At 39.8% G+C, this 22,517-nt stretch overlaps 1 protein-coding gene across 2 annotated transcripts in view; it reads right to left on the bottom strand.

Moving 5' to 3' along the window:
• The window catches only part of GLIS3 (GLIS family zinc finger 3), a 259,987-nt gene that overhangs the window by 200,622 nt on the left and 36,848 nt on the right, over positions 1-22,517 (bottom strand). For both annotated transcript variants that reach the window (XM_038401161.2, XM_038401160.2), the window contains one exon: positions 2,028-2,235. In XM_038401161.2, coding sequence (XP_038257089.1) covers positions 2,028-2,235 — 208 coding nt within the window. The remainder of the gene's footprint in view (positions 1-2,027; positions 2,236-22,517) is intronic.

The following is a 22,517-nucleotide window of genomic DNA, read 5'->3' on the forward strand; positions in this document are numbered from 1 at the left end:
CCTGAGTTCAGCATTCTTTGTTTCCCCTGAAAGAATTCCCTGCACTTCCTAGGTCCCAGTCCTGGTCCCATTGGGAAAATCAAAATGAAACATTTAGTTTTGGTCCCTTTGAACATTAATTTGCATCAGGCTGAGCTGCCAGAGTGTACTATGGCATTGCGGGGCATCACAAGAGACATAGGCCAGCCCAACTCATACAGAAGAATGGGGTTATGAGGCCCCCAATTACAACACACACTGTGACACTGCTGCAGATCAGGCAGAAGTGGTTTAGTGTTGAACCAACCAAAATGAAACATTTCAACTTTTCTGAATTGAAACTTTTTGGAACAAGTTTCAATATTTTGACTTTTCACTCCAATGCAGGACAAAAACAAATGTTAAAATATTGGAATTTCCTGTGGGATCCATTTGTGTTAGTTACTGCCACATTATTAAAAGGAGAAATACAGGACCTTGAATTCTGACAGGCTGATGATTTCAGTTAATCTTTAGCAAATGTCTCCTTAAAATGAAATCACCCAAATGAATTAAAATTCAGCAAAAGAAGAGCCTAAAAATGAATAGGTGGAAGGCACAGCTTAAACTCAATAAAAGTGACACATTTAAAAACCTGAGTATATACATAAACAACACACATATATGTGGCTTTAACTGTAACTACATTATGACTGCTGTCACACTAATCATGATGGCTTTTGGCTCAAACACATGGCCTTGGATCTGAATGGTTCACAGTGACACACACTGGATGAGCAGTTAATTTGCAAGTCTGCAAACATATGGAGGTCCTACAGGCACAATCTTCAGTGGTAAAATTATGGAAATCCCCTCTTCACAATATAGCTTACAAGTAGATTAAAACAAGGTTTCAACCTAGCCAAATATTAGTATTGTTTTTAACTATTTAAAGATAACTCCTGAACTTGCAGTGAAGTAATGAGATACAGTACGAGATATTTTAAAAAACAGTAACAGTTGCATTTTGTAAATAAAAAAATACATTTCAGCACTGAACACAATGGTTAGACACACTGACAAAAATTCTTAAAAGCACCTAAGTCACTTAGGAGGCTAAGTCTAATTTTCAAAAGTTCCTAAGTGACTTAGGTGTTATTGAAAATGGAACAACTTCCTATGTCACTTAGGCACTTTTGAAAATTCTACCAAGTGTTTATACAACTAGTCTGTCAGGGACATGCTATATTAGTAGTAAGGTGTAAGTAATAAGCACTATATAAGAGTGCTTTTCTTTCCTTAATGTCTATGATTCTATAATATTTTCATTTGCAATGTCAATAGCCATATTTTAGTTTACAAATTCATGGAGACACTGCACCATGAGTTTGACATTAGTATAATTTGGTAAGCACTGGCACAACATACAAAGTACTGTACCAGACATAAAATACAGTGAAATCCTGCACCAATAGGATTTATTATTAGGAGTTTTGCTGTTTCCATCCCACAACTCACCTACTGAGCCATAATTTTTTCATTGTAAAAAAAGTAATTTTTTTGCAGTTATGAAAGTCTTCATCCAGTAAAAGAACGACAAAGCATCGAAGCTTTGGACCAAGTTCTGCTGTTAAGTTTGGTCTATACCTAGAAGCTATATGAGCATAGCTATGTTGGTCTGGGGTGTGAAACAAAACCCACACCCCGACCAACACAGATATGCCAACAAAACCCTCTGTACAGATGTAGATATGTTGATGGAGGAGCTATGGAACTTCTGTTGATATAGTTAACTTCACTCAGGGAGGCAGTGATCTCACCCCAACAGAAAAATTCCTTCTGTCACTGTAGGCTGCAGCTACACCAGGGGACTATACTGGCACCATAGGCTCTGTAGTGTAGACGTAGCCTTAGTTACAGTGATGTAAATCCAGACTAGCATCACTGATATAATGGAATAGAGTAACTCCATTTAAACACAACCTGTTCTGATGAGTATAAGTACTTAAATGACAGTAAAATTAATATGCTCTTTTGTAATACTGAAGAGAAGAAATGTAACTCAGAACCTTGTATCTGATGGAGGTATATTCAGGTTTGAAGCATTCATAGCCCTCTGTAAGCTAGGACTGATCTGGTTGCATGCTGTTGAGACCTGGTTTGCAGGAGGTGATATAGGTCCCAGTCGCTGAACCATCATGGGACTGCTGGTGACAACTAGATTGTTGCAGCTGCCTTTTCCAATGGACTTGCCCCGAGGCCCACAGCCAAGACCTCCTAAAAATAAATGAGACAGATTAGTTTCCATGTCCCTTTTACACATGACAAGAACAGAGAATTCACAAATTATGTTGCGCCCATTTCTATGGTACCACTGAGGAGAAATTATTGGAACTGAGCATCCTTAATAGGGAGGTAAGATGACTGAGGGCCCTATAATTTTCTGCAAATATATAAAGCGATGTTCTAAAATGGAATCAATTATGCATGCTAATCAAACAAGGACAGAAGGAGAACGAATAGGCTTGAATAGCAAGAGGGACCATCTAGGTTCAATATTGGGGAAACCACTGTAAGAACAATCTGGGTAAAGAGCAAGCTTCTGAAGAAGGTTACACAATCACCTTCATGGTGTTATTCAAAGTGAGATAAGACTCCCAGGAATAGTTGAGCCATAATTAGGGAACGATTTGAGTCCATCCCTGCAGAGCTCTGGGGGTCTGCTCACATGCACACCCTGCATCCAGAATCCTGCCGGGAGAGGCTCCAGATCTGGAGACCCATTGCACCACTAGTATCATTAGCTATATGAAAGGACTGGGCACAAAGGCAGGCCCATAACTCCTTAGCCCGCACAGACAGCAGAGGTGTAGAGCGGAGTGCATGTTGTATGCGCTGCCAAGTGGGAAAGACCTGCCGCTGCAGCCTGCAGTCCAATGGAAGTTTGGAGCACTGAGAGAAATTCTATGAGAGTCAGAGTTTCTCTTAGGGCTCCCACTGTACAGAAGAACTTCCCAGAGCTCCCTCCTACCACACAGACATAGCTAGTTCTTTAAAAGCCTTTCATCTATGTTGCCATGATTCAAATTGATGGACTATTACACAGCAGTATGGGAAACTATCAGGAGTATAGGCAAGTGGGACATAACCACAAAACATTCAGAATATTTTGTGTCCTAAAGATGATGATTTAAGATTACCAAAGGGAAGTTTAACAGCTCACTTTTGTTCATAGAAGAGAAGATGAATGAGTTTAAATACATATCAAGTACATGAAAGGCAGATGATATAAAGTAAATGATTCCACTGACATTACAGTTACGTATAAGTACTAAAATTATTTATATCTCTATTTGTTCTTTGTTCCAAATCCTCCCCAAGCCAGAAAGGAGAACACAGGGTGAACACGATGAGAAGTCCCTTACTACTGATTTAAATTATTCTCTACCTTCTGTCTATGAGTTCTAGCATATAACCCTGACATATGTTTCTTATTAAGAGTGCTCAAAGGGTTCTGAACTTCACAAGAAGGCATGTTAAGGCATTCATAGCAAAGGCAGGCTTAGGAAAAAAAATCCATACCCTTCAATCTCCTCCTGATCAAACTAGATTCCCTTTAAAACTGGGAGGAAATGATCAAAGCAAACTCATTCAAGAAACTCCACATGATGTGGCAAACATTTCAAAAAAGAGTGAGTAAGGTTTATTTATGTCAGTTTCACAGTTCTACACTTCTTTTTAAACTATTGTCTTTCTCTTTATCTGAGGAGTAATAATGGAAATAGCTTACATTTACACAGGGTCTTTTATCCTTAAGGATCCTAATGTGCTGTATAAACCTAAACTAATGTACAAATCTTACATAGTAAGCACATCACCTACCACCAAAATGCAGAGTGAGTGAGAGAGAGAAATGTGACAGCCATTTAAGCAGACACACTGTATCAATACTATACCATTTAGGAAGGGAAGGGAAGAATACTGTGTCTAATTGGAACTACAAGGGGAAAGAAATCAGGCAGCCCTTAATAGCCCAACCTGAAATCTGATGGGGATATAAGGATTAGTAATACTCTTCTTACAAGAAATAACATGAAATCTTTAACTACTATAAGTTTTTTCATATCCATCAGCATAGCATCCCTATCACAAAGCTAGAGCATTGGTTCAGTGCTCCATGCCAACATTACCTATTTTTAGAAGTAACAAAACTACTACAGTGATCAACATTACTACTTGGTCCCCTTACATCGGGAAGCTCTGGATCTTATCTCCCACTCCATGATACCACCTACTGAATCACCATTTCCAACAGCACCTGTGTGTGTTCTGTGGATTTCACCAACTGCTGACCTGATTGTGCTGTTTGTGCAACCTGAAAGGGTCAATCCACAAGGTAGCAGGGCTACATATAAATTACAAGCATTGACAGCTTTCAAACTCCCTTTCCATCCCTAATCTAACAGCAGAATGGCAGTAATTTCTTAATGATCTGACTGGCTATAGTTTAATACTCTGCCAAGCTGTTCTCTGCAGAACAAGGAAAATTCATTAAAAACCCCCTTAATAGTCAAAGAACATGAAACAGGCCCTGAAATGCTCCAAGTAAAAATGTTAAAATTAACACTGAAGCACAGGAAGCTGTTACACAGTTCTTTATGGGTGGGGATCACATTCATGGAAAGGAGGTTGGAATCCCTGAAAGTGAGTATCTAAAGATAATTCCATATAGCACATCTTAGCGCTACCTATAGAATCATAGAACCATAGGGTTAGAAGGGACAGCAAGGGTCATCAACTCCCTGTGAAGATGCAGGATTTGTTGGATCTAAACCATCCAAGACAGGTGAAAACCTTTGAAAACCTCCAGTGAGGGAGCTTCCATGTATCAAAACAGCAGCTCTCTGGCTGTAAAGGAAAATCATTCCTCACCAATTCATTAGAATTCTTTGAAGGGGGTCAACAAACATGTAGTACGGGTGATCCAGTACATACACTGTACATGAACTTTCAGAAAACCTTTCACAAGGTCCCTCTCCAAAGGCTCTTAAGCAAAGTAAGCAGTCATAGGATAAGAAAGAAGGTCCTCTCATGAAGCAGCAACTGGCTAAAAGACAGGAAGCAAAAGATAGGAATATATGACCAGTTTTCAGAGTGGAGAGAGGTAAATAGTGGTGTCCCCCAGGGTCCCGTACTGGGACCAGTGCTGTTCAACATATTCATACATGATCTGAAGAAAGGGGTAAATAGTGTGATGGTAAATTGGCAGATGATACAAAATTAATCAAGATAGTTAAGTCCAAAGCGGAGTTACAATGGGATCTCACAAAACTGGGTGTGTGGGCAACAAAATGGCCAATGAAATTCAATGTTAATAAAATGCAAAGTGATGCACATTGGAAAACATAATCCCAACTATACATATGAAATAATGAGATCTAAATTAGCTGTTACCACTCAAGAAAGAAATCTTGGAGTCATTGTGGATAGTGCTCTGGAAACTCAATGTGCGCAACAGCCAAAAAAGCTAACAGAATGTTAGGAACCATTAGGAAAGGGATGGATAATAAGACAGTAAATATGCTGCATATTTTCATAATGCCACTATGTAAATTCATGGAATGCCCACATCTTGAGTACTGCATGCATTTCTGGTCACTCCTCCTCAAAAAAGGAATATTAGAATTGGAAAAGGTACAAAGAAGAGCAGCAAATGTGATTAATGTTATGGAATAGCTTCCATGTAAAAAGAGATTCAAAATTCTGGGACTGTTCAGGTTGGAAAAGAAACAACTAAGGGGGGCTATGACAGAGGTCTATAAAATCATGACCAGTGTGGAGAAAGTGAATAAGGAAGTGCTATTTACTCAATCACATAATGCAAGAATCAGGGCCCACCCAATGAAATTAATCGACAACAGGTTTAAAACAAACAACAGGAAGTACTTCTTCATGCAACACACAGGCAACCTGTAGAACCCCTTGCCAGGGGATGCTGTGAAGGCCAAAACTATAACTGAATTAAAAAAGAATTAGATACATTCATGGAGGATATGCCTATCAATGGCTATTAACCAAGATGACCAGAGATGCAACTCTAGGTGTCCCTAGCCTCTGACTGACAGAAGCAGCGGGTGGAAGACAGGGATGGATCGCATGATGGTTTCCCTTTTCTGTTCATTCCCTTTGAAGTGCCTAGCATTGGCCAATGCCAATACACAGGATACTGGGCTAGATGGATCATTGGTCTGACCCAGTGTGTCCATTCTTATGTTCTTATGTACACCTGCCTCTGGGGGTTACTATGAATTCTTCTCAGGGAGGCTCAACCAAACCCAAAGGAAACAGAGGGATTTTTTTCTTTCTTGGCTAATCATTTGCACTTAGTCCTAAACAAAGAGTAAAGAACTTACTATTTAATAGATGTTCCTATGTTTTGGCTAAGTTCTAACTGGAAACAAGTCAGGAAAATAACATAGGTTGCCCCCTGTCCTCTTGGCAATAATATGCACCTTTTCACTCCACACCAAAAATAATTCATCAGCTGCTGTCATTTTATAAGGTCTGTCCATCCTGGGAAGCCCAACAAGTTTTCTGTACCATAAGAGACAAATGGGTTTCCAAAAAAAAACAAAAAAACCCCCACCCAACCACCCTGGAAAAGCATGCTATAGTAACAGAAGAAACCAATTGTAATTTGCTAGTATATCACAACTGTGAATGCTTGAATAGCCTCTGTATATAGCAGAAAGAAAAATAGACAAAGTGATTTGTAAAGAAAATGCATAATTTAGCTCGGTGAACTTGTTTTTTAGCTTTTGGAAAGAAGAGTCCTGCCTCAGAAACCTGGCAAATGTGATCTGATATTTTCCTCAGTGCTACACGCCCTATGCCACTCTCTAGAAATGTTAAGAAACAATAACAACATCCAATTTCTTAAATTCAAGGAGAGAGAAGCAGGAAACCAAAGACTATGAGATTATCAGGTTTCTTTTGGGGGACAGGCCATATTTTTGTTTAGCTGGTCAAATGAAAATTTGAAACCATACAATTAGACTGTTGTTTATACATGATTAACCATGAGCTCTTTGGAATTTACCTGCCAAAAAAGTTAGAAAGGTGATCGGTGCAAAAAGGAGCTGTTAAACAAAGAGACACAAGCCCAACAATACATTACATTGAATTTTTTACTTGTGAGTAAAGGGTCTGGTCTTGCAGTCCCTATATGCATGTAACTCCCTTGAAGTTGATGGGAATTAAGAGCATGTAATAACTGCAAGATAAGGTTCAAAATATTCAGTTGGTCTCTGAAAGGGAAAAAAGAGAAAACATGGTGGAATAGTAGTCATGACTGGACTACAGGTATTGAAGGGTATGTGCTGGTTAGGAAAGACAGAAACAAAGGTAAAGGTGGTGGAGTAGCATTGTATATCAATGATGAGGTAGAATGTAAAGAAATAAGAAGCAATGCAATGGATAAGACAGAGTCCGTCTGGGCAAAAATTACATTGGGGAAGAAAACTATTAAAGCCTCTCCTATGATAGTGCTTGGGGTGTGCTATAGACCTCCAGGATCTAATTTGAATATGGATAGAGCCCTTTTTAATGTCTTTAATAAAGTAAATACTAATGGAAACTGTGTGATCATGGGAGATTTTAACTTCCCAGATATAGACTGGAGGACCAGTGCTAGTAATAATAATAGGGCTCAGATTTTCCTAGATGTGATAGCTGATGGATTCCTTCATCAAGTAGTTGCTGAACCGACTAGAGGGGATGCCATTTTAGATTTAATTTGGTGAGTAGCGAGGACCTCATAGAAGAAATGGTTGTAGGGGACAATCTTGGCTCAAGTGATCATGAGCTAATTCAGTTCAAACTAAATGGAAGGATTAACAAAAATAAATCTGCAACTAGGGTTTTTGATTTCAAAAGGGCTGACTTTCAAAAATTAAGGAAATTAGTTAGGGAAGTGGATTGGACTGAAGAATTTATGGATCTAAAGGTAGAGGAGGCCTGGGATTACTTTAAATCAAAGCTGCAGAAGCTATCGGAAGCCTGTATCCCAAGAAAGGGGAAAAAATTCATAGGAAGGAGTTGTAGACCAAGCTGGATGAGCAAGCATCTCAGAGAGGTGATTAAGAAGAAGCAGAAAGCATACAGGGAGTGGAAGATGGGAGGGATCAGCAAGGAAAGCTACCTAATTGAGGTCAGAACATGTAGGGATAAAGTGAGACAGGCTAAAAGTTGAGTAGAGTTGGACCTTGCAAAGGGAATTAAAACCAATAGTAAAAGGTTCTATAGCCATATAAATAAGAAGAAAACTAAGAAAGAAGAAGTGGGGTCGCGTAACACTGAGGATGGAGTGGAGGTTAAAGATAATCTAGGCATGGCCCAATATCTAAACAAATACTTTGCCTCAGTCTTTAATAAGGCTAAAGAGGATCTTAGGGATAATGGTAGCATGACAAATGGGAATGAGGATATGGTAGATATTACCATATCTGAGGTAGAAGCGAAACTGAAACAGCTTAATGGGACTAAATCGGGGGGCCCAGATAATCTTCATCCAAGAATATTAAAGGAATTGGCACCTGAAATTGCAAGTCCATTAGCAAGAATTTTTAATGAATCTGTAAACTCAGGAGTAGTACCGAATGATTGGAGAATTGCTAATATAGTTCCTATTTTTAAGAAAGGAAAAAAAAGTGATCGGGTAACTATAGGCCAGTTAGTTTGACATCTTTAGTATGTAAGGTCCTGGAAAAAATTTTGAAGGAGAAATTAGTTAAGGACATTGAAGTCAATGGTAAATGGGACAAAATACAACATGGTTTTACAAAAGGTAGATCGTGCCAAACCAACCTAATCTCCTTTTTGAAAAAGTAACAGATTTTTTAGATAAAGGAAATGCAGTGGATCTAATTTACCTAGATTTCAGTAAGGCATTTGATACCGTGCCACATGGGGAATTATTAGTTAAATTGGAGAAGATGGGGATCAATATGAACATCAAAAGGTGGATAAGGAATTGGTTAAAGGGGAGACTGCAATGGGTCCTACTGAAAGGCGAACTGTCAGGTTGGAGGGAGGTTACCAGTGGAGTTCCTCAGGGATCGGTTTTGGGACCAATCTTGTTTAATCTTTTTATTACTGACCTTGGCACAAAAAGTGGGAGTGTGCTAATAAAGTTTGCAGATGATACAAAGCTGGGAGGTATTGCCAGTTCGGAGAAGGATCGGGATATTATACAGGAGGATCTGGATGACGTTGTAAACTGGAGTAATAGTAATAGGATGAAATTTAATAGTGAGAAGTGTAAGGTTATGCATTTAGGAATTAATAACAAGAATTTTAGTTATAAGTTGGGGACGCATCAATTAGAAGTAACAGAAGAGGAGAAGGACCTTGAAGTATTGGTTGATCATAGGATGACTATGAGCTGCCAATGTGATATGGCTGTGAAAAAAGCTAATGTGGTTTTGGGATGCATCAGGAGAGGCATTTCCAGTAGGGATAAGGAGGTTTTAGTACCATTATACAAGGCACTGGTGAGACCTCACCTAGAATACTGTGTGCAGTTCTGGTCTCCCATGTTCAAAAAGGATGAATTCAAACTGGAGCAGGTACAGAGAAGGGCTACTAGGATGATCCGAGGAATGGAAAACTTGTCTTATGAAAGGAGACTTAAGGAGCTTGGCTTGTTTACTCTAACTAGAAGAAGGTTGAGGGGAGATATGATTGCTCTCTATAAATATATCAGGGGGATAAATACAGGAGAGGGAGAGGAATTATTTAAGCTAGGCACCAATGAGAACACAAGAACAAATGGGTATAAACTGACCACCAGGAAGTTTAGACTTGAAATCAGACGAAGGTTTTTAACCATCAGAGGAGTGAAGTTTTGGAATAGCCTTCCAAGGGAAGCAGTGGGGGCAAAAGATCTATCTGGTTTTAAGATTCTACTTGATAAGTTTATGGAGGAGATGGTATGATGGGATAATGGGATTTTGGTAAGTAATTGATCTTTAAATATTCAGGGTAAATAGGACTAATCCCCTGAGATGGGATATTAGATGGATGGGAATTGAGTTACCCAGGAAAGAATTTTCTGTAGTATCTGGCTGGTGAATCTTGCCCATATGCTCAGGGTTTAGCTGATTGCCATATTTGGGGTCAGGAAGGAATTTCCTCCAGGGCTGATTGGAGAGGCCCTGGAGGTTTTTTGCCTTCCTCTGTAGCATGGGGCATGGTTGACTTGAGGGAGGCTTCTCTGCTCCTTGAAGTCTTTGAACCATGATTTAAGGACTTCAATAGCTCAGACATAGGTGAGGTTTTTCATAGGAGTGGGTGGGTAAGATTCTGTGGCCTGCGCTGTGCAGGAGGTCGGACTAGATGATCAGAATGGTCCCTTCTGACCTTAGTATCTATGAACCTATGAATTTCAGAGAGAAGCGTTTAAGTAAATTTTAGTGGTGGGACTATGCCATAAATATACCTCACTGCTAATGGGAAACTTTTGGCTTTCAATTCCTCTAACTCAGAACTAGAAGGGAGTGAATATTGTCTGTGGTCAATTTTTCATTATGCTTTTGTTTTTATGAAGAAGGGCTGGGGTCACAATCTCTACCATCAAAGAAACATTCATTATCAACTAGGAATCTGCTATCATCAGCTCTCACCATTTCGTTCCTTTGTTAATGCACAGTGAATGTACCGGTGGGTATAAAATACTACCAAAGCAGAAAGGTAGCATTTTACATTTCCTTTACACAGATGTAAATGATGACACAGGTTCAGTGGAGGTTCAGCCCTGTCTTCTTTACTTCAACTGAAATAAATGGGAGCCTTTCCACTGATTTCAGTGGGTTTTGAATTAGGCCTTGAATTCTAAGAGTAAGGGGACTGTTGCCCCCTTACTAACATTCAGTGGGGGTGTTTTAGTTGCTAGCTCCCAGTACTAAAAAGGGGGAAGGGTCAATGGGGAATCAGGACCTTGAGACTGACAACCCCCAGGACAAATGGGGAGAGACCAATGCTCCAGGTCAGCCTGAATGATAGGGCGAGCAGGCTAATCAGGGAGTCAGGAGGCCAGGGAGGTCCCATCCTCTGTGTGAGCTGGAATTGCCTGGGTCAGACAGAGTGGGGCCGAGCTAAGGAGAAAGTAGGGGCCCAAGCTAAGCTGGGGATCAGAGCTGTGACAGATCCAGAGGGACCAGAAAAGCAGCCCAGAGAGAGCAGACCCTTTCCTGGGAGCAGAGCTGCAGCCCCAAAGCCAGGGGCACAGCCCAGAGAGAGCAGACCCTGTCCTGGGAGCAGAGCTGCAACAACCAGAGCCAGAGGGGCCAGAAAAGCAGCCCACGAAGCAGGTCAGTGCTGGGAGCAGAGTCACAGAAGCAGCCTGCAGAGCAGACCTGTCCTAGGAGCAGAGCTGCAGCAACCAGAGGCAGAGGGGCCAAAGAAGCAGCCCAGGTTGCTGGAGGCAGAGCAGCAGCAGCGAAGAGACAGAGTGGTGGAGCTGGGGCTGGAGCAGTCTGGAGCTGGGTGCGGTGAGCAGCTGAGGAGACCGAGGGGGACCCTGGGCAGCAGGCCCAGCACAGGGAGACACCTCAGCCAAGAGGCTCTGCAGGTCAGGCTTGGATCGTAACCTTGACAGGGCGGGGGCGACACTGGGAAGAAAGGTCCTACCACTTAGAGCCTGAGAGCGTGTGGCCACCACCAGAGCAAGTGTCCAACCCACAGCATCCCTGCAGCACAGCCAGGGCCTGAGAAGAAGGCCTGGGACTTACAAGGAACAGACTGTGAACTGCCCTGACATTCCAGAGACACTGTTTGTGATGTTCCCTGCCACAGAGCGGGTTGATGTGTTTCCTTTAACCTTTCCCATTATTCCTTATTCTTTTTAAAATTAATTGTTGATTAAATAACTTGCATTTGCTTTAACTTGTATGTAATGGTCAGTGGGCCAGAGAAGTTCCAGTGCAGAGAGAGTACCCCGGAGTGGGGACACCCTAGCCCCTGTCTTAGGTGACCACAACAAGGTTGGGGGTTGAGCCCCCCAGGAATCCTGGGCCCAGCCTTGTTGGGGTTACGAGGACTCTGCCAGACAGGAGAGTGGAAGGGGAGTCCTCAAGGGCAGGGAGGCCACTGGGTAAAGAAAGTGGGAGTGAGGACTCGGATCCTTTCGCTAGCCCACTTCACCGGGGTAGTGCAGAAGCCAGGAAAGTTCCTCACAAGAGCGGGACTATTCCCCTGCTTACATAAGGAAAACTAACATTTATAAAATAGTGAATAATATTTGTTATTTGAAATGATAAGAGGATCCTATTTCTCCTCTCACTCATACTGGTGTAAATCAGGAGATACTCCAGCGAAGTCAATGGAATCATACTCGTGTAAAACTGGGGAAAGGGCAGAATTGTTCCAGAATTGGCTGAAAGGAATAATTGCAGATAAGTAGTGAATAATTTATTCCAAATCAACATACTACACGTAAATCAAAACAGTTTCCCCATCAACATTAATAATTAACGAGTGTAAACAGTAAAAATATTTTATGGAAATATTTTAATCCATCCATTTCCTCATTCCTCTGCCTGACTATTTCCTTCTGTACCCTTTGTATTTGGTTAATAGCTAAGCCTCCCTCATCTCTGACATGCAATAATACACCACTGCAATCTTCCCAAGAATGTGGCCAATATGCACAGAATACAAGAAAATCTAACTGCTGTACTTTGACAAACTGAACTTCAGATAAACAGATCCTCTTGTTTATATCATTCTCATATCATTTTGAGAGGCAAGAGGAAGACCTTTTGCTTAAACATATTTTCTTCTAGCAGGAGATATTTATGTAGAAACCAGTTAATTTTTTGTCCCCAAGTCTTGGTATCTGCTAGTTGTGTAATGTAACCCATATCATATCCTCAAACAATGCAACTATTTTATCTTGTTTTTGTAACTGTAAACTATTTTTAAAAATAGACAAATGATAGTACAGCAAAAATGTCCAACTAGGCCAAAACTGTTTTAATGTTCAATATTCTGAATTAGACACCACACCAAAAATCCAAATTAGTCTTCCAATTAAATAAATGGTGTATTATCTTCAAAATCTTTTTTAAAATTAATTATTCTTGCATTGTCCATTCATCACAGAAAACCAAACAATTCTTATAGTGATGCACTGCTGAGTTATGCAATATTAAGTGAGATGTTCATATTAATGTAATTGGTCAGTATGAAAATGTGTATATTGAAAGGATAGCATCATCTTAAAAACAAAAACACTTCAGTCAAATACTTTTACCTAATATTGGTAGAAGTGACTCCTAAGATGACTGCAACAGACAAAAAAACTTTTTCTCTATTTCTTCAGTCTGTTTACTTTGTGCACTTGATAGCACTTTGTGAATACTCATGTTCACAATTTCCCCCTGTATAGTCAGTCAGTTTTGCCTGTTGTTTGTGTGGGTCTTTCCTCCATCAATAAAGGAGGGGAGAACATTTTCCAGAATGAGATTGTAAAACCATAAACATTGGCAGGATGACTCAGGAGTCAGTGTAGTACCTAAAATTATTTGAACACATTCTTTTAATTGGCTACATTTCAAGTTAACAATGCCCCTCTGAACTTCCATCACTCCAACACCACAGCGTAGTTCTTCATGGGTTGCATATCTTGTCTAACACACACCTTTGCTACAGCTAAACACTGCCTGCAAGGTTCTGTTCATAGGGATCACACAGAAAGGCCCTGGGCCTTTACAATCGTTGTGGCTGGAAAAAACCCTGATGGGTCAATTAGAAGGGGAAAAGACCACTCCCGTGCCTCAAAGCTCCCTACCAACTCCAGTCAGGTCCTTCCCCTAGATCGTACAACCCCACCATTGCTGACTTCTGGGGAGTTGGTGACTAACCCCATGCTTCCTCCTTGAGCACAGGGTCCCCCTCCCTGACATTTTCTAGCTGCAGGAGCCACCAGGTAAGAACCACTGCCCTCCACACCCATCAGGCTCTTCAGGGGACAGAAAGCAGCTTGTACCTTACTCATAAAGCAGAGGAGGGAAGAGTCAGCCCACCTCCGCTCCCTGCCCCACAGAAGACAGCAATATTAAGACTGGAGTGGTGGTCTCCCTGAGCCTGTTGGGAAGAAGCAGGAGAGGAGGAGGAGGAGCCCGACGATTGTACCTACTGCATCAATCCAGGACTGTGAATCTTTGAGGACTTGGGACTGGTTCACAGATAGGGCTAGTGCCCAGAACCGAACCTAACTTCAGGAGGGCTTAGGGGTTGTAGCTGAACTACTCTGCATTTAGCCAAAATTTAATTTGATCTGATAAACATTTCTGAGATACTTATACCCACATACTTCAGAGTACAAGCTGGCCACTAACTGCTTTGCCAAGAAACAATTTTACTGCATGTCACGTGAAGCATGGTGGAGGTTCTCCTAAAGAATCCAGCTCCTGGAGTTATGTGACTATGTGAGAGTCTCTGCTTTTCTATTTTCTTCTCCCATTCACTTTCTAGCCCTCACAGTTACAGAGAAAAGCTTGACACGTAACCCAACTGCATCCTACAGACTCAGAAACCAGAAAACAAATAAAAATAACTGAATTTTTTAAAAATCTCATGATTCTTAATCTGATGGGTTTTTTGAGGCCTTACTCCTGAATTTTGAACACTTAGGATTGGCAACACTGTGTTAGTAAGAAACTTCCTCTGCTACCGGAGCACATTTTGTAAATTAGCTTGCATTAATTTCCAAAGCGATTTGCAGTTCAGTTCCATGAGGCAATCAGGCATGTACTTTCAGCAGTGCAAATGTGAGACGAAAGAGACTGACAAAGCATCATGAAGAACAATGTCTCCCTTCAAGTGGAACTGGGGTAAAAAATTATCCAGCACTGACCGGTGCAAACAATACCATGCAGGTAATTAACTTGACTGGTTCAAAGCAGACAGCAATGAGATCACCTACTTGGAAACAATTTTTAGCGGCTGAGTTTAGACAAATGAAAACACTGGATTTTCTAATGGCTAAACTAAGAATGTATTATAAAATGTGAACTTTGTGAGGCTTCCAGGAGAAAATGCTGTAGCACAAAGACAATTTGTATGAAACTTTTTTCACTTAGCTCTGGAGTCCGCATATATATTTATAACATTTCATGTTAATTATATATTGGTATTTACATTAGCAAGACCCACATTGATAAAAAGTTATTTTGGAAGTGTTGTTTTGTTTTGGATTTTTTTCTCATTTTGCATAAGGACGAATAAGTTATTGGTTAACTACACGTACCAGTCAACGTTTAACTGAAGGAGTGGGAATCTTTTAATGCTCTTATTTTTCACTATCAGTAAAGCTGCAATGAGTAGCTCTTAATTAATTATCAGCAATATTGGATAAAATGAGCTCTATGCAATATCAGTTTATTTTCTAAACTGATTTGCCAGCTGTTCCTGTTTTTCTGCTTGACATGACATATTGCACGGAATATCTGTATTCCTCTGTTACAGCAGATCTCTTGCCCTCCATCTCAGTTCCAGGCCATCACCTATTTCACCACTGTATATGTACCCTCTGAGCTTTACAGACAGTAGTCAGTGACTTTCTATTCACTCACAACTAACCAAGACATTTTCAGGTATAAAGAACTTTTTTCTTGAAAGGTGAATAAACTACTTTCTCCCACCCATTAATGACATACTCTATCCAGGCCTGATTTTCTTCTCACATATGCCAGTATAAATCAGAATAATTCCACTGAAGTAAAGGGAGTTATACAGGTGTTAAAGCAGTGTAAGAACAGAATCAGGCCCTCCATCTCTAGATAAAGTAAAAGTAGGACAATTACAAATCTTCATCTCTTATTTCTAGTCAGAACTTTAAAGTTTAGTTGTTACAATATAAACACAAGGAAAACTTTGAATATCATCAAAATGAAAACAAACACACATGAAAGAACAAGGAAGCGTGATGGAAGTCAGGACAATGGTTTTCATTCCTGACTCTGCAACCGATTTAATGTTTGAAGTTGGGCAAAACAAAGTGTACAGTATCAGGGCTCACCTATATGTGCACCATTTTTCATGCAAACTGAACTACTTGATAGGTTTCAGAGTAGCAGCCATGTTAGTCTGTATCTGCAAAAAGAACAGGAGTATTTTGGCACCTTAGAGACTAACATATTTATTTGAACATAAGCTTTCGTGACTACAGCTCACTTCATCGGATGCATGAAGCTTATGCTCAAATAAATCGGTCAGTCTCTATGGTGCCACAAGTACTCCTTTTCTTTAAACTGCTTGAGCGGTTAAATACAACACATATCATGAAAACTTTGCACTATATTGTATATTGAATAGTACAGCTCAGCGAAACATGTACCAGAAAGTCACTTTGAAATTAAAGAAAGTTGCAGATAGCCACAAAATAAAGCTGGATGTAGCCGTGATGTTGTATTGGAAGATGTCACATCAGTGGAATTCATCATAATGTATTGATGCGACATCACCAGGAAGACACTGCAAAGCAATGTTAGGACATTGGACAATGACTATGGGCAGCCTCATTTTTGTAAAGAATTATTTTTGCAAAAAATATCTTTAATAATTTCAAAGTGAAGCTATACTATCTTGTACGTAAGAACAGCAGACTATGGACATCAACAACAAGCCAACACTTTACAAAAGCAATGTCTTAGACTTCTACACCACTTCACTTCCCACAACACCTCCCTTGCAATATCATTTACCTCTCACTGTACCTCTGTGCTTTTCTTTAGATAAGGGATATATTTTTGCAATATCACGTGAAATTCTTCAGGTATGTCATTAATCTTATATACAGGCTGATCATATGAGGCAATTTCTATCATGCCAGCATCCCAATCTTTTAGAAATGGGACATGAGCTTTTCCATCTTGGAATAATCACTCTTTTTGTACAGCCACGAGTAACTGGAGTTCATTTTTGAAAGGCTTTGTAGTTTCAGGTGGTGAAAAAACACATCTCTGACTCTGACAGTAACTTATGATTCCTTGCTCTCTCCAGAGGTCAAGATTGTGCCTAATAAGTACAAACCAATGTGAGGACAGCCTCCCTGGTGTGCACAGGGAGACTGCATGTTGCAGCACCTTTAAAAGAGTGCAGTATGTACTCCGCTCTGCAGTCAACTAGCTTAGATGGGCTGTATGGGGGAGGGCACGACCCTACTTCAGCCACTCTCCCATCAACATAGTGCTGTCCATACCTCGCTTATGTTTGAGTAATTTATGTTACTCAGAGGAGTAGTTTATTCACACCCCTGAGTGACACAAGTACTGCCAACATCAGCTGTAGTGTAGGCATAGCCTCAAAAGCGAAACTTCGGTGGTCTGTTACAATTTACACCAGCTGAGGATCTACCCGCAAAACACTGCAGGGCTACTGCACATGTGATGCAAGAATAGAGAGGTTCCTTGCACCTCCCTCACCTAGAGCAAGGCCCAGTCTCACTCTTCAAATTTTAGCAAGACAGTCCAATCTTATTCTCACCTTACTAACACAAATCATGTTCATTGCTGTTCTGCTAGACAAAGTGTGCAATGAACAAACATACAATGAATGATTTGTCAGATTTTAAAATGTGATTACAATAGAAAATTTCTAGTGAGTCTTTTAGTATAGACCAGAATATTGGAGTATTGTTTCTCAGTAAAGTGTCTCTTTCCCCAAGAGACTGACATGTACAAATAGGACAAAACAGGCCAACTGCTACCACATAAGTTGAGAGGATGAACATTTTAACAGTAACAGAGTTACAGGAAATGGCAGAGGTGTTATGCAAGCAGGAATGCGTAAATAACTTGACATTACACTAAATCCCTACCTGCTTCCCAAGGTAAAGACATTGCGCAAGGATGCTACATTGCTGTAACTTTTAAAACTGGAGTGCTTGAGTTAAGTATTCCACATCTGAGCTTGCAGGAAATTTAAGTGGCGATTTCCTCCTCTATGCCAGTAATGCGAAAGTGCTGCTGATGTTGGTTCCACATGGGATCAGGGACAGAGCAGGGCATTTTAAAGAGACAGCTTCTCTTTTTTTCATAGTTATCACCTATGCAGAATCTCTGCCTAAAGCAAACCAGCATTAAGAGCAAAATTTAATGTTGTTTCTCCTAAAAGATTATATGAGAATGTTATCCTAGATGTCAGTTTAACCAGGCAGAAATAATAAGCATGCAGCCCACATAACATATGTATTCTAAGGGCTTTATGCTCAGTTAATTAGTTTAACTATTGCTTTCATGGTTCATTTACAAGCTTCATGCTTCATTAAATATCAATACATCTCATCGCCTCAAAAAAACTTTTCAGTAAAAATACAATTGTCTTTTCAAGTGATAATCCTGTTAACTGATATATACATTTCAAGCATGTCTATCAGACACTATCAAAGTTTGAATTCTACAGTAGCACTATCTTGAAGCAGTAGACAAATCTCAGGCTAGGCTAAAATGGGGGGGGGGGGAGAAATTTAGAAGTGAACGTCTTTTGTAAAGAAAAATAAAGACAAGCGTAGTTTTCAATATTAAATAAAGCAATGCCCTGATTGCTACATGCTCTGCTCAAGCCCCTCCATGATACCAGCTTAGCAGTTCTGGCATTCCTGCATGGAGGAAGGATATTCTTGGCTTTCCTTTCTACAAATCAGAGAGAAGCTCAGTTCCTGCAGAGGTAAGCCCTTTTACACAACATATAATTAGCCTGTGGAATTTGCAGCTGCATGGTATCACTGAGGCCATGAATTTAACAGGATTTAATGAAGTTGTTAATGTGGCCAATCAGAACATTCCCAGTGACATTAGTTAGGATGCACAATTTTTATATAAGGGACATAAACCCTTGTGCTTCAGGACATATACCAGCCTCTGAGTGGTTTAGGAAGTAGCTTCACAAATGGGCAAATTATTCCGTAATTGCCAAAACTGAAGATAATTGCACCTTCCTTTGAAGCTTGTACTATCGTCCTCACACTCCATGTTGTTTTGTGGTCACTACTGCAGATTATATTAATACAAACAGAAAATGGTCTCATTCTGATAGTCTTAATTACACTGACTTTTACAGACCAGCCATTCTCAGCATTCTTCAATTTATGGCCTATTTATGTTCCTTAAAAGCTAAAATGTTACTACATCATGACCCACACAAAACCTTCCACTTGTCTTTCCACTCTTATCCCATCAAGTCACAGGGCAGCAAACCCTGGGAAAATTATACAAACAGCCACAAATATTTAAAACATGCATTGTCCCTACATGCTTCCACTCATCCCAAAGACTTGGGCATTTCTCTTTCAGTTTTATTCTTTCATTAGCCCAAGGCATGCTAATTAACTGCAATTTCCCAGGGCTTTTGTTGTGACAAAAAAAAAAAGCAAGCTCATTCCTTCATGTTAAAGTGCGTCCATCTACCTTCTACAAAGCTAGTGGGAATAAGAGGTAGGATTAAGACCACTTGAATGACTCAGGCCCGGTAAAGACTACTACAGTTCCTGCCCTCAGTCTTCATTCCTGCCAAAACTGATTTATGGAGAATGACATCTTAACCACAGCTTTTATTTCACTGAGGAGGAGGTTGCTGAGTTTACATTGTTTAGGATCTGAAATTGGCTACTGAATAACATCTAATGTAAAGATGTAGGAAACAATATTGGCATACCAAAGCAACTGTGTGCGTATGTGTATGGGTGGAGGGTGAACAATCTGAAAGATTACAAGAATTTTTCATGGCTGGAACTGCATAAAAGCCAGGCGTATGCATGTGCTACACTAGAATAAAACACCTTTGTTGAAAAGACAGAAAGTACTCTTGATGGAGACTGAATCTTGTAAAGAAGTGCTGTAACCAGTGAGTGGATTGTGGGCAGTCAGAATTTTGTTTCTCTCAACCTTGCCTCTAAAAATAAAGAGCACGAGCAGCATGAAATAAATTTAATATAGCCAACTCTGGGTACAATTTTCATATGTACCTAAATGATTTAGGAGTCTAGGTCTCATTTGCAAAAGTGACTTAGGCATGTAGGAGCCTTGGAAGTCAATTGGACTTGGGATCCTAAATCACTTCAGCACATTTGAAAATGCTATCCTATACAGTTATGTGATCATCTTTCTCTGTAGGATTTATAGTGCATTTACCATGGTATTCTGGCTTGATTTTCATTAATGGTGGACACATATAACTTTCCCTGAAATTAATGGGAGCTGTGGGGGCTCAGCATCTCTCAATATCAGGTCCTGTTAATAATTTTACTATTAATTTATTATTTTATTATCTACAGCACTTGAAATGTACATAAAGCTTCTCAGCTTGTAAAATATATATATTGTTTGTTAATTACTGATGACATGCACCCCATTCTACAAGACACAAAACAGAAGTTACCCTTGCCTCTCGGGCAGTTAATTAAACACTGCACATATGTGCACGCACATGCCTTTAGCTTTAAGGCTCAAATGAATTTCAAACTATTTCATTCTCCTGGAAAATAAAATTTAAAATGAAAAAAAAACGCATAGAAAAATCATATCTTTGCACATAGGTAAGTCTTGTAGCTATTCACACTGTAGATGATTTGCATTGTATCTACAGGTGTCTACACTATGAGCAGAGGGTGTGATTCCCAGCTGAGGAGAGATACTCATGCTAGCTCTCATCCAGCTAATGTGCTAAAAATAGAGTGGAGCAGCACAAGTGGGGGGATGGGCTAGTCGATCCCCAAGTATGTGCCTAGGGTCTTGGAAGGGTACCCTATCTTATCTAAATCTATTCACATAGCTATATGTAAACTTCTCATTGTAAACTACATATTTTAAACAGCAGCATATGGTTGCTAGCACAGTAGCACCATGTCATTAAAAAGACTGGAGGTGGATGAGGGGTTTAGCACTTGGTTTGGGCAGTGCTTTGAAAACTGGGATGTTTGTGAAAAAAGCAAAGGCAGTAACAGGGGAAGTGAGGCGGGGGGAAGATAGCAGGAGTACAAAGAGGAAGGAGGAGAGATTGGGATGGAGAAGAAAAGCAGCAGAGGTAAAAGCCTAAGCTGAAACATCCCGCTCCCTCTACCTCATTTGACTTCACTGAGTCTGTGAAAGGCCCTTCTTCCCAAAGGAGTTACTGCATCAGCAACTCAGACACTGTGTACTCACTGGCCAAGTGCAAGCACTGAACTGGCTACAGTTATATACACACTTATCATTCCTATTACAGGCGCTGACATATGTCTGTACAGGTGCTATGCAGGCCTATCTGACATTCACAGTGCATGTATAAATAGAGGTATACTGCAAAGCACTAAATTATCAAACCTTGAATTGAACTAAATAGGCATATTCCAGGCAAAAAGAGACACACTGAAGGTATATGTCTGGTACTTAAAAGGTATTGCTACAGGCACTGGGCAGTCACTACTAGACAGTAACGGTCCTTGTAGCTGCACATTTTTGGTGAAATAACTATGGACTGCAGGCACATAGCAATAACAAACAGTGACTGAGTGTCTTGAAGAGCAGGCACTGAGAAATCAGAAAAAAACTAGTAATTCTTAAAAACTGGCAGACAGATCTGAGGAGGATGCATATTTCATATGCTCTTTGTTATTTATAGGGCAAATTTGCCATAATAGGTTCTGTCTTTTAATACAAAGAGATCAGCTGCTGTGAAAGATCTTGGCTAATCTCAGTCTCTTTTGTGACTGTATTATCACAAAACATACAGCAGTAAGCAGGGAGTTCAGACACTTCAGTAAATATGGCCCTGGAAATGCCACTAGTTAGATAGCTATGGTGAAGATTCATTTGCATTTTGTCAATCATGTCGACACAAATTTAGACCCTCCACATAAATCATTACATAAATGGATACTAAGTTGCAATATTTTAAGCAATTAAGATATTCTGTAGGAAAGAGAGGCCAAAATAATTCTTAGGAGGATCAAACAACTGTAAACTCTAGCATACAGGGTTAAGAGCAACAACATACCTACTGCAATAAAAATAATTTAAACTCTATTATCAATAAATCATATTGCGCCTTAACATCTGAATAGTTTGCTATTGATGCCACATAAAGTATACATGCTGAGTTTTTCTTTTAATTGTTCATAAAAATAACAGTGCCAGAAATTCTAGTAGTTAACATACTTCTAACAGAGTTGTCATGTTCCGCTCCAGAATAATCTGGGGCTTTTTGAATGTTCAGAGACTACAAGCATCTCCTATATGTTATTTTTTCAACTTCTTTACAAAACTATTTCTGTTTATTTAACATGCCTCTTCTATTTGGCAGTATGTCTCTAAACTGGGAATTAACCTTCTTTCAAACATATTTTTAACACATGAATCTCCAGGAAGACTCTCTTATGGAAAAGTCTGAAAATAGAATTTAGTTGGGATAAAATGAACTAGTTTACCATAGAAATTATTCTAAAAACCTAGAGATTATAGTGCAGAATATATGTTTTTAAACCATTTCATAGAATTCTATAGCAAGGATATAATTTTCTT

The sequence above is a fragment of the Dermochelys coriacea genome, chromosome 5 (genome assembly GCF_009764565.3).
Source record: "Dermochelys coriacea isolate rDerCor1 chromosome 5, rDerCor1.pri.v4, whole genome shotgun sequence".
Lineage (NCBI taxonomy): Eukaryota > Metazoa > Chordata > Testudines > Dermochelyidae > Dermochelys > Dermochelys coriacea.